General features: G+C 37.3%; 1 protein-coding gene across 3 annotated transcripts in view; it reads left to right on the top strand.

Moving 5' to 3' along the window:
- The first annotated feature begins 247 nt into the window (after nt 1-247).
- Nucleotides 248-13103, top strand: part of LOC133644512 (zinc finger protein GLIS3-like) — a 111186-nt gene continuing 98330 nt past the window's right edge. Inside the window, exons 1-2 of one of the 3 annotated variants that reach the window (XM_062039041.1) lie at nt 256-365; nt 10036-10126. Coding sequence is in view for 1 of the 3 variants with exons in the window: in XM_062039043.1 (XP_061895027.1) it covers nt 362-365 (4 nt within the window). In the remaining 2 variants the exon portion in view is untranslated. Of the gene's footprint in view, nt 366-10035; nt 10127-13103 lie in introns of all 3 variants that reach the window. The other 2 variants (XM_062039042.1, XM_062039043.1) reach the window with 2 other exon arrangements.

Here is a 13103-nt window from a genome sequence, read left to right as displayed (position 1 = left end):
TAAATGTCCCATTTTGCTTAACATTGTACCCTGATGTTTTGACATTGGTTAAATGGGTTTGCTGTGCTTATAGAAATGAATTATACTTAACAAAATAGGACAGGTTTCAAATAGTCTTACTTTGAATAATCTTTCCAATAATTGCATTTTTTTTTATTTAGCAACCAAAGCTTAAGAAGGAGACTTTAGTTAAGCAGGCCTACGATTAACTCCACAAACTTGTTTTTTCTAAGTCTTTTTTTATGCCAACACAGAGCGATGGAAGAAATAGAAGATCATAGAAAAGAAACGGAGTAGGCGTCAGAAAACAAGCTGTTTTATGTGAAGGGAATGGCATCACCTGCACAGCAATGCGGGTCAAATGGGTGAGTACACTATTAACTTGAACAGTGTAACTTTTTTATACACTTAAATTATGGTCAAGAATATTTAAACTGGGTAAATGTCTTGGATTGTTATTAAGAACACTATGTTTCTATATTTATTTATGTATACTCATCAGAATGGAAGACTTGGATGTACAATAATCCTTAGGTGACGTGATTGTTGTACTTCTTTTGACTGCAAACTTGTAGGACTGAATCAACAGTGCCTCCAGCAATGTCGTCTTTATCTTTATTTATTTTACACATTTATGACATTTGTGTTATTTCTAATATTATTTTTTAGAATTGATACAGTATATTGTCCATTATATTGCCACATTGTCCAAATCTCCCCAAACTAGTCCCAATCGTCTGTGCTGCGAAAATGTTTGTTTGTGCCTTTACAGTTTTTAGGGTAATCACAAGTAATTCAGTTATTTTCTGACTAGTGATGTGATCCAGCCCCGCCACCTTTTCCAAATCACCCCAAACTTGTTCCATTCGTATGTGCTGCAAAAATTGTTTGTCTATTATAGTTTTTAAGCTATTAACGTTTAAATTTTTGTAACCAGCCCTTCTATCTTGTCAAAACCTCCCCAAATCAATCCCAATCATTTGTCCTTTGTTTGAGAAATTTAAAATTGCACTTTATAAGTTAACCCGGCCGTATTGGCATGTGTTGCAATGTTAAGATTTCATCATTGATATATAAACTATCAGACTGCGTGGTCGGTAGTAGTGGGTTTCAGTAGGCCTTTAACTAGCTTTTTTGCAGTATTGTCCATAAAAAAGCAATGTGGTTCATCACATCGAGATTCTTTAACATTTGTTTTCAGTGGGTTTGTAAAATCAGCATTGAGCTCCTGTCAAAAAACATTGTGTTCTTGTCATAAACCGAATCTTTGTACAGTGGAGCAAATGTGCATTAAGGTCAAATGCGCCAAACACAGAAATTATCCAAAACTGGAACCATACAAACCTAGAACGACAAAAAGATCAAACGCAAAGGGATAAGGAAACAGCTGGAAATGTAAAAAAACACACAAACACACACGTGACAGAAATGCTGCAAGTTTACAAAACAAAACGGAAGTTAGCCAGGCTGCCAGGGGTGCCGATCCTGAGGGATATCCGTCTTTAAAGACATGAGCGGGATGCAAAGATTCATGGATTTGTTAAACACTGGCCCATAAAAATCTTTATTACAGTAAAATATTATGTCTTTAGGTTGTTAAAGACTAATAGTTGGAGCCTGGGTTGCCTAAGTAACTTTCTGGTGCAGTGGTAACTTCTGTTTTTGTTCCGTGAACTTGCAGCGTTTGTGTGATTGCAGCATTCTTTAATTGCAGAATGCTCATACGTGCATGTGCTTTATGGTGATCATGTGTTTTTGTTTTGGATAATTTCTGTGTTTGGACGTTTACCCTGTTCGACTAAGGTGTCACCGGCTAGCGATTAGCAGTGTATCTTTAAAAACAGTGTAGCGCGCCAGTGTTTTCCAACCTTTTATTGAACCAATGCACATGTATTCCATTACAAAGATCTCACCACCAAACAAAATGTCACAAAAAGTACATATGTAACCGGAAGTGGACTGATATCGGGTATCTGTCCAAAATCAGCAAAGAAACCAGTACCTGATTATTTCGGCTTGCATCTCATCATTCCAATATAAGCTTCGATATATATCGGTCCTGCAGCGTGTTTACTTGTGCAAAGCTGGACAGCCTGGTAACATCTTCATATCTTCCAACAAGCACACAGGGTTGGTCTTTCTTTGTATTGTACTGAAGTCATACACAAATGTAAACATGGTAGGCTATAGGCTACTAGGAGCTAAACAACAGCCCATCAGACAATAGCACACAAGCTAGATATACGCAATAACTGTCCTTAATTGAACAAAATTGCAGTCTAAAAACACCACATTTGTCATTACGGTGCATCCGAAAAGCGCTTCACTTTTCCAAATGTTGTTATGTTAAAGCTTTATGAGGTGGCGACTTGTCCAGGGCATACTTGCCAACCTTGAGACCTCCGAATTTGGGAGATTGGGGGAGTGGGGGGCGGTCGGGGTTAAGGGGGGAGGAGTATATTTATAGCTAGAATTCACTGAAATTAAAGTATTTCTTTTATATATATATATATATATATATATATATATATATATATATATATATATATATATATATATATATATATATATATATATATATATATATATATATATATATATATATATATATATTAGTATAGTACACAGTAATGAAAACACAGTTGTTCTACTAACTGTACTGTACTTGCTGCTTACTTAAAAAAACAAAAAACACTTACCTTTCACTATTTGAGTAGCCTTTGTTCTGCAATTTGAGTACTGGCGAGCGATCTCTGAATCTGAATCTGGGAACATATCCTTCACGGATTTGTTGAAAACATCCGCAAATGAGAACGGGATGTTGCTTGCAAGGTGGCCCATAATACTACGTTGCCGCCGCCTTGTGCTTCTCTGACCGTTCATGAGTGACTATATCCATTCGGCCACCTTGTTATGGGTTATAGATAAATCTATGGATAACGGAGACATATATAATAGTCTCCTTTTCAGGTGAGAGGACGCTAAAGGCAGTGCCTTTAAGGCACGCCCCCAATATTTTATGTCCGGCTGGAAATTTTAGACATTACTACTTGCCGTAGTTTTGAAGCAATGCATGATGGGAATCCGGATGTTGTGTGTCAGTGTATTAACGTGCCGGCTGGAATAAACACACGCTGAGAAATAGCTCCGTGCCTGCCTTGCCTACTTTATGGGTTATAGATAAACATATGGATAACTGAGACATATATAATAGTCTCCTTTTCAGGTGAGAGAGAACGCTAAAGGCAGTGCCTTTAAGGCACGCCCCCAATATAGTTGTCCGGCTGGAAATCGGGAGAAATTCGGGAGAATGGTTGTCCAGGGTGTACCCCGCCTTCCGCCCGATTGTAGCTGAGATAGGCTCCAGCGCCCCCCGCGACCCTGAAGGGAATAAGCGGTAGAAAATGGATGGATGGATGGTTTGTCCCGGGAGGGTTGGCAAGTATGGTCCAGGGTGTACCCCACGTACCGCCCGAATGCAGCTGAGATAGGCTCCAGCACCCCCCGCTTACCTCGAAAGGGACAAGCGGTAGAAAATGGATGGGTGGAATAAATGCATTTTTGTCCTCAAAATTCTACAGACAATACCCCATAATGACAATGTGAGTAGGTTTAAAAACATTTTTTTTAGCAAATATATTTAAAATTAAAATTAAAATAAATCACATGGTGTACATAAGTATTCACAGCCTTTGCTCAATACTTTGGCAGCAATTATAGCCTCAAGTCTTTTTAAATACGATGTCACAAGCAACATATTACCAATGTTCGCGAAATTACTTTTAAAAAGTAATTAATTGTATTGACTCTTGACTTGAGCAAAAAACTAATTTAATTACTAACTGAACTAATCTAAAATTACTTTTTAATAAATGTAATTAATTAGTAGGGAAAGTAATTAACGTGCTACTTAAAAAAAAAAAAAATCAAATATGTGGCATCTATGCAGTTGAGAGACCATTCATGTTAAACATACTTGGCCAAAAAATAATAATTCTGATGAGAGCAGCATGTGTGGTTGTTTGCTTTTAAAAAGCGGTGCCTGTTGCCAAGTGACGTGTGACGTCAGCGAGAGCGCGCTCAGAGCAGGAGTTTAGTCCAGCAGTGTTTATAAGCTTAGCAGCGGCAGTTTGCCGGCTGTTACAGCAGTTTGTTGAATATTTTCACTGGATTGTCTTACCTCTGGTTAATAAATAGGTTGAATGTGCTTCGATGGCATTCATATCTACTTGTCCTCAAACAGGGTATCGTAGGATGGCAAGCTTGTCACTTCAGTCATTGTTTTGTTGTTCATTATTCCTTCGTAGTAGTAGTGTGTATGTGTGCGTGTATTACATAATGTTTGCAGTGTGATGTCGCCTCCCTCTATTGGTGCTGGTTGTTGCTTTCATTGGTAAAAATATATATCCTGCATTAAACTTGCTGTGCTTCTGACGCTGACCACATCAAAAGTAGCGTGCCACGTTTTGTTAAACGTATTGCTAACGCCGTTGTAACTAGGGATGATGTTTGATAAGAAATTATCGAGTTCGAGTCTATTATCGAATCCTCTTATCGAACCGATTCCTTATCGATTCTCTTATCGAGTCCAGATAGGTTGTTGTATATGGAAAAATACACACAATATTTGGTTTAACAAAAGCTCACTTTTATTATATAAGAAAACAATTTAATCTAATAAATAAATAAATATTGACTGTTACTCCCCTAAAAAAATAAAATAAAATAAATAAACATTGACTGTTGTTACCCAAAGTATATTAAGTGGGATTTTTCAGAAAAACAAATATATACAGTAACACAAAAACAACCTGTCTCTGTGATCACTATAGGTGTATAAATAATAATATAGTGTTAAATAAAATCAGTCCCTTGGGCACAACACTGGAAATATTACAGCTCTCCAAAAAGTGCAATTCTGCTGCTATTTGACATAACTGTTTATGATGCTTTGACATTTTTGCACTTTAAAGAAAGAAAGAAAATTCTATGAAGAGAAAAGTTGTTTGCAAATGTGGTTACAATGCTAAAAAATGAAAAGTTAAAGCTAAAAAAAGAAATACACTTTATTGAGTTAACATTATTTCTTTATAGGGGGAAAGATGTTGAGCTAGGGAATATAACAACTACACTACCCATCATGCAACGGGAGTGACGAGCATGCGCGGTAGCCCCGAAAAGTGTTGTTGCATGTCGTCACCCGTGAAAGTAAACGTCAAGAACTCAGCCAACACGCCTCGTCTGCATTATTTATAATTAGACAGACAACACATATACAGTGTGAAAAACAAAAGTTAAAAAAGGGAGATGTGTTGTATATATATGTATTTGCTGCGGTTGCTTTAAGAACGTTGCGCCAGCTGCCGTAAAGGAGGTACGTTGCTAGCCTGGTTGCTATGTTTCCGGTGGGTCGTAAAAGTGTTCTTCATGAGTTTGTACCCTGCTCAAATCTCTCAGTAAAGTTATTCATTGGATTATACCTTTTGTTTTGAACTTTATTACACCTTGGAGCGCTTTTTCCTGTCCATTGTTTTCCTGCTTATGCTATCTGCGCCTAATGACTGAGCTACGTGACTGATTTATTGTGATGTCACACGGAGCATTTCTGGTCGGGACGGGATTCGTTCCGAGGGATTCGAATAAAGAACCAACTCTTTTCTTTACTATAAATGATAAATAATGATAAATGGGTTATACGTGTATAGCGCTTTTATACCTTCAAGGTACTCAAAGCGCTTTGACAGTATTTCCACATTTACCCATTCACACACACATTCACACACTGATGGCGGGAGCTGCCATGCAAGGCGCTAACCAGCAGCCATCAGAGGCAAAGAGTGAAGTGTCTTGCCCAAGGACACAACGGACGTGACTAGGAAGGTAGAAGGTCTCGAGAAGGTATAGTGGTCTCGATAACGGGTACCGGTTCTCAAAAAGGGATTCGAGTCCGAGGACTAGGTTATTTTCTTATCGAACAACCGGGAAAACCGGTTTCGAGTATCATCCCTAGTTGTAACGTACATAGGGGACTGTGTTCTCCCCCGTCTTGTTTACCCTGTATACTTCTGACTACAAGTATAACTTCGAGCCCTGCCACGTGCAGAAATACACTGTGATAAATGGTTGCATCAAGGATGGACAGGAGAAGGAATGCAGGAGTCTGATTGAGGACTTTGTGACATGGTGCAGTCCATCTGCAGTTTAACACTTCCAATACCAAGGAGATGGTGGTTGACTTCCGAAGGATCAAACCACATCTACTACCAGTTTCCATTGAGGGGGTCGATGTGGAGGTGGTCAGGACCTACAGGTATTTGTGAGGGCAGTTGAATGACAAGCTAGACTAGTTGCCAAACATGGACGCTACCTGCACAGGTCAAATTTGTAATTTGTAATTGTAAATTTGTAATTTGTAATTGTATTATTATGCCTTGAATTTACGTCAGGATCAATAAAGTATGTATCCATCTATGTATCGATCTACTGTGAATCCTGTCTGATTCCAATCAATACAAGTCATCAAAATAAAGTAATACACCAACTTACAGTATATTCTTATCTTCATGAGAGAAGAGAATCCTATATACGTATATATACACATGTGTATATATGTATGTATATATATATATATATATATATATATATATATACACACACATTTTGTAGTATATGCAGAAAAAAATCTGGATGTGGTGAAGCCGCTATATTTGAAGCAAAAATTATATATATATATATATATATATATATATATATATATATATATATATATATATATATATATATATATATAATTTTTGCTTCAAATAAAGCGGCTTCACCACATCCAGATTTTTGTATACATGTGTATATATATATATATACACATGTATACATGTATATATATATATATATATATATATATATATATATATATATATATATATATATATATATATATATATATATATATATATATATATATATATATATATATATAATTTTTGCTTCAAATAAAGCGGCTTCACCACATCCAGATTTTTTTCTGCATATACTACAAAATGTTTGCCCTTCGTTAAGCATTTTCAAGCATAAAAATGGCAAAGTAAACAAAAAATGTACATACTACAATGTATTGGCCACCACATAAGATCAAACCAATCAAAGCATGCTGTTCAGTATTGTGGCCACTGATTGGCTCAGCCTCAGCCAGCATTACTATATTGGATTAAAAGAGTCTAAAGGTGACTAAAGATGCAATGTACATCATTAGGATTTTATCCATACCTATATTCCTAATCAATACCGGCATTAATCTGTACTCTTATGTTTACTACTATATGTAATAGATGTGGAAAAAATGCAGTTTTCAATTACCATTTTTATAAGCACACGATGTTGTACACCACCAATATCATGTAACATCTCACAGCAGAGAAGTCTTTTATCTACAACTGCTTTATAAGTCTTAAAAAAGTAAACTATGTGTGCAGCTTAAAGGCAATGCAGTTATCATCTTGTAAAGTCCACACAGTTCCATCATACAATTACAAATATTTGTGTATGGCATTTATGTGCAGAGCACAGACCCTTTACAAGATATATCATATCAAATGTATCATACAAATCAAAACAATCGATTGGCATGTTACGTGAGTGTGCATTTTGTAACAATAGGAATTATTTGTGTTTATGTTGCACACTGTGACAGACCGGAGGCCATTCTGAGTGTTGACAGCTACCAATTTCTGTGTAGTGCGTACTATATACAAATATATATATATCAGTCAGCAAGTTTAGTGCTCAATCGTACTTTGCGGGAAAAACCCTGTATGCAACTTTTTGGCCCTGTTTAGTTCGTACACAAGCTTTATGAATAGCAGTATTAAACAATTCCCCTATTGTCGTAAACCCATTCCGCTTGTAGGATTTATAATACAGTCCCAGGTTGTCACACAGGAAGTTCCATCCAAATCTGATGGTGCGCTTCAGAGTAAAGGTACTGTAAATTATGCATAATTTTTGTAACGTTATTTACATAATGTTATTCAACAATATTTAGGATTTACTAGACAATCCCATGATGTTCACACAGGAAGTTCCATGCAAATTTAATGTAGCACTTCAGAATAAAAGCTACTTTGAAATCTGCATTTATAACTGTATTTACGTCCGATTTTAGACAGCAATATTGAAAAAAAATCCTGTTTTTGTCATACAACCATTTAACTTCGAGGATTTACTAGACATTGCTGGAATGCCACTCAGGAAGCTCAATCAAAACTGTTAAACATTTCAGAATAAAGTAGTGTGAAATCTGCATACTTTATGTGATTTAGGACAACTATGTCCAGGGACACGCGGTACAAAATGGATTGATGGATGGATGGACGGATGTTTAAAATATCCCCGTTGTCATCCAACCATTCAATTTTTAGGATTTATTTGACAGTCTTAGGACGTCACACAGGAAGTTGATGGTGCACTTCAGAGTAAAGGTACTGTAAATTCCAGCGGTGTGCCGTCAGGGCCAGCAAGGCCTTCTCTGCTGGCCTAACGTAACCAGAAATCATGATCATAATTAAAGATAAAATAATTTTTTGATTTACTTTCCCTAAATATCTAAAATTATCCATATTCTTTTCATGTCATATTATGCACGTTCCAGTGCTGTTGTTTTTAGTTTTAGTTTGTATCCAATCAGAATTCAGCTAGCTTTTGTTGCCATGCTGTACGAAATCTGCCAGACGCCTTCAGAATCAACAATGGTGGCGTGGGTCGGGGACATACAGGTGATAGATAATTGCGATTGCCAATCAGATCACGAGTTGTTGTCAGTAAGGCCTTCTAGATGGCCTCATGTTGAAGGTGACATTTACGCGTCCTGTGATTGGCTACTCATCGGGACCGTTAGCGGATGAATTTGAGAACACATTGAGTTGAGAGACAGTTGCGATAGCCAATCAGATCACAAGTTGTTCACAGTAGCTGTTCTGTTCTGTTACAACTAAAAGTTGTAAACTCTTGTTGTTAAAGTGTGTCATGCTTGTCATTTAACTAACATTGTTACATGTGTATTTGTCGCCATCATGTGGTCAGGGGAGTTAATATATATTTGAGAAGTGTGTACTTTAAATCAAACTTTATTGACTGGAAGTTCCATAAACCGAGCAGATAAATTTACGGTATATGTTTTAATTGCTGATGCGTTATAATACATTTTTAAATGCGCCAGAAAACCCCCCGTTTTGTACACTGTTGATGTGGTTCAATGTCTAGTAGGGTGTAAATGTGTTTCTGTATAGTATTTCTCCAGCAATGGTCATGTGGTGACATCAATTATGGTATTTTGAGAGGTAATCATTGAAGTCAAAGATCACTGAAGGCCTAGGTGGGAAACGCACGGCCCGCCACTGGTAAATTCTGCATAATGTATGAGACTTTATGTACGTATGCTGTTGTTCAACAATATTTCTATTTCACTTCTAGATTGACTAGACCAGGGGTGTCACAGGTTTTATCCGGCCCGGGGGATGAGTTTGCTAAGTATTAGAATGAGCCGAAATTTTTGAATGAAAGAAACCACTGTTCTAAATTTGTCCACCAGATGTCACAATAGCAAATCTTTGTAGATTATGCTACATATGTAAATAAATAAACCACAGTCAAGGAAAATGAGCAAACTACATAAATAACATCCTGTAATTTGATTTTGATATATTTTTATCTTGATAGATTGAAAAATTAACACCAATGAGTTGACTGATGAACATTATCACATAATTTATTTAGAAAGTATAAATAACGACAAATAAAGATGGAATACAATTAACAGCAACATGTAAGTGTAAAAACAACAACAACAACATAATGATTTGTACATTTTCAGAATGTGCTTGTTCTATTTTTAAACAAAGAAAACAATCTGAAGTTGTCTTGCCGTGATTTTACTCTTTTTCTCCATGTGGCCACCGATCTAAAATGAGTTTGACACCCCTGGACTAGAGAGTTCCAGGATGTCACCCATTAAATTCAATTCTGCGTAATACTGCATTTCAGAATAAAAGCCCTGCAAAGTCTACAGTTGTTGCTGACGCACCTTTCAGGAACTTGCAGATGCTGCTCTTCTCCTTGCCCATGGTGACCACAGGTGAGTCGGGGGCTTCTCTCCCAACAAACGCCTCTTGTCCCAAAGACATCCACATGTGATGTGTGGCGGCTTTGACGAAATCCAACGACATGAAGGTCGGACCCCAGTCTTCGTACGCAAATCTGGGATTCTTGGACATGAGGATTGTTTGATCGGATTTAAGGATAGCCTTCTTGGCTAAACTCGGCGAAATAAGGCGCAAAATTCGAAGCAACGTGACAAAACAAATCAAAAACATGCACAGGCATGCTGTTTGAATGTAGACTCCCACTTTTTGCAGAAACATGACTTCGATAGTGCTTGAAGCCCTGAGTGTGTCTGCTCAGTTTGGAGAGTCGTCACTATATAACAAATGTCCGTTAACGCCTACATGTAGTGATGCTTTCAGTTGCAACTCGGAATTTCGACAATTCCTCGTTGCGCACTGAAGACACTTGTGTATATTCGGTGCGAAATATTTAACGTCGATGAGGCTCCAGCACCCCCCGCGACCTCGAAAGGGACAAGCGGTAGGAAAATGGATGGATGGATGGACATACATTGCTTAAGATAACCCATATGAAAAAAAGAGTTTCTAAGAAATACATCGTACAATTCTTCTTCGTTCATTTCTTAGTAAGTACGTAAGTACATTTTATTTATAAAGCACTTTTCACAGATAAAATCACAAAGCGCTATACAAAACATAGGTGAAGTAAAACAACAATTCAATTAAAACAACAGGGGCAACATCATAAAAAAGATATAAAGTGGATTAAAAATTACAGTTAAAAGGTGCATTAACTAAAAGCTTTACTAAAAAGAGAAGTTTTCAAATGTTTCTTAAAAGTTTCAACACAGTCAAGATAACGGAGGGACTGCTGCAAATTGTCCCAGAGTCTGGGAGCTATAGCCTGGTTTTAAAACGAGTTTTTGGGATTTTTAGAAGACCCTGGCCTGAAGACCGGAGGCTGCGCCCTGAGGAGTGAGGTCAGTGATGTACTGAGGGGCCGCACCATGCAAAGCACGGAATGTCAGGACTAAAATCTTAAACTCAATGCGGAATTTAACTGGAAGCCAATAAAGACTGGATAAAACGGGGGTGATGTGGGCTGTTCTGGGTGCACCAGTCAAAAGTCTGGCAGCCGCATTTTGTACAGTCTGAAGTCTCTTTAGTGTTGACTAGTTGAAGAGAGTGAAAAGAGAATTGCAATAGTCAATGCGAGACGAAATGAACGCTTGCACTGTTGATTGCTCCTTCTCACATTAGTATTGCATGGATTTATCAAGCTAATTTATCTGACAGATTTAAACTGCCAAATTGTTATATAATCAATCATCCATCCATCCATCCATTTAATCAAATTTTATTTATATAGCCCTAAATCACAAGTGTCTCAAAGGGCTGCACAAGCCACAACAGTGTATATATATATATATATATATATATATATATATATATATATATATATATATATATATATATATATATATATATATATATATATATATATATATATATATATATATACCGTCACGATCAAAAGTTTACATACACTTGTAAAGAACATAATGTCATGGCTGTCTTGAGTTTCCAATAATTTCTACAACTCTTATTTTTTGTGATAGAGTGATTGGAGCACATACTTGTTGGTCACAAAAAACATTCATGAAGTTTGGTTCTTTTATGAATTTATTATGGGTCTACTGAAAATGTGACCAAAACTGCTGGGTCAAAAGTATACATACAGCAATGTTAGTATTTGGTTACATGTCCCTTGGCAAGATTCACTGCAATAAGGCGGTTTTGGTAGCCATCCACAAGCTTCTGGCAAGCTTCTGGTTGAATTTTTGACCACTCCTCTTGACAAAATTGGTGCAGTTCAGCTAAATTTGTTGGTTTTCTGGCATGGACTTGTTTCTTCAGCATTGTCCACACGTTTAAGTCAGGACTTTGGGAAGGCCATTCTAAAACCTTAATTCTAGCCTGATTTAGCCATTCCTTTACCACTTTTGACGTGTGTTCGGGGTCTTGGTCCTGTTGGAACAACCAACTGCGCCCAAGACCCAACCTCCGAGCTAATGATTTTAGGTTGTCCTGAAGAATTTGGAGGTAATCCTCCTTTTTCATTGTCCCATTTAAAGCACCAGTTCCATTGGCAGGAAAACAGGCCTAGAGCATAATACTACCACCACCATGCTTGACGGTAGGATGGTGTTCCTGGGATTAAAGGCCTCACCTTTTCTCCTCCAAACATATTGCTGGGTATTGTGGCCAAACAGCTCAATTTTTGATTCATCTGACATCACATGGACAAAGATAAGACCTTCTGGAGGAAAGTTTTGTGGTGCTGAAAGCTTCGTTTATAATTGCTGCCTTTAGTTAAACCTCAATTAATTTTGGTTTTGATCACATTTGCTTTCTTTTATTTAGACTCACCGAGTTGGTGGTTTACGAAACGCTCGTAGCAAAAATGCATTTTAAGAACCCTGAAACAAGATAAAAGACACATAATATCAAGATACTTAAGAGGGAAATACTAAATGTTAAAAGTATATCAAACAAACCTTTAACAGAGTGATCACTGCAAAAGTGTTCTTCGACTCTGCTCCCTTGGACTGTAGTGCTATATTCGAGAGCCACTTTTCTTGTCACTGTTTTGTAAAATCTTGCACTCTTTCACCCTTCTTGATTACCTCTCGAGGAACTCTGAAGAAGCTTTTATAGTTTTCGCGATTGGAACGGTTCCAACAGCCTAAGACAATGCAAGCATAGGCCATTTTTTTCAAGAAAAGCAAAATGCCAGCACACGCTCGCTTGATTACCACGTCGAGTCTCGTATACTTAATGAGCAGGATGTCACGTCAATTGAATACAAATAATTCATTTTTATCCTTTAACTTTACAGGGCATGCCAACTCGGGAACATGAATACAAAATAATTGCCTCTTTTCACTTTGTCACTACCCGACCGGTGCCAAACAACCCGATCGGTCA

The sequence above is a fragment of the Entelurus aequoreus genome, linkage group LG27, assembly GCF_033978785.1.
Source record: "Entelurus aequoreus isolate RoL-2023_Sb linkage group LG27, RoL_Eaeq_v1.1, whole genome shotgun sequence".
Classification (NCBI taxonomy): Eukaryota; Metazoa; Chordata; class Actinopteri; order Syngnathiformes; family Syngnathidae; genus Entelurus; species Entelurus aequoreus.
This window is presented reverse-complemented; position numbering and strand designations above follow the sequence as displayed.